This window comes from Sesamum indicum, linkage group LG3 (assembly GCF_000512975.1).
Source record: "Sesamum indicum cultivar Zhongzhi No. 13 linkage group LG3, S_indicum_v1.0, whole genome shotgun sequence".
NCBI lineage: Eukaryota > Viridiplantae > Streptophyta > Magnoliopsida > Lamiales > Pedaliaceae > Sesamum > Sesamum indicum.
In genome coordinates, this window is record NC_026147.1 from 1,524,319 (window position 1) to 1,524,687 (window position 369).

At 44.2% G+C, this 369-nt stretch overlaps 1 protein-coding gene across 1 annotated transcript in view; it reads left to right on the forward strand.

Moving 5' to 3' along the window:
- Nucleotides 205-369, forward strand: part of LOC105157075 (protein phosphatase 2C 70) — a 6,679-nt gene continuing 6,514 nt past the window's right edge. The window contains exon 1 of the mRNA XM_020693033.1: nt 205-243. Coding sequence (XP_020548692.1) covers nt 205-243 — 39 coding nt within the window. The remainder of the gene's footprint in view (nt 244-369) is intronic.

The window sequence follows — 369 nt, forward strand, 5'->3', positions numbered from 1 at the left end:
GAAATAAATGAAAAATGAGACCATTTCAAAGCGGCCTTCTCGCGGAGCCTAAAAACACAGTCACGCAGTATTGTTGGTTGGTATGGTTGGTTGCAATCCCAATTTCCCACAAAAAAAAGAAAAAAAAATTAATTAAAATAAAAATGGGGTAATTTTCTCTCTCATCGTTGTCTAGTGAGAGAAAATCGTAGCGGTAACAATCCGATGGAGAAGGCGATGCGCGTTGGCAGCGGCAGCATTTGGGTACCATCATCTGTCTTGGGTATTGTCATACTGATTCTTATGCTGCTGCTCATCATAATCCTCATCCTCATCGCTTGCAAGTTCAGACCATGGCGCCGCTTCCTCTCACCCTTCCCAGCCGCCACT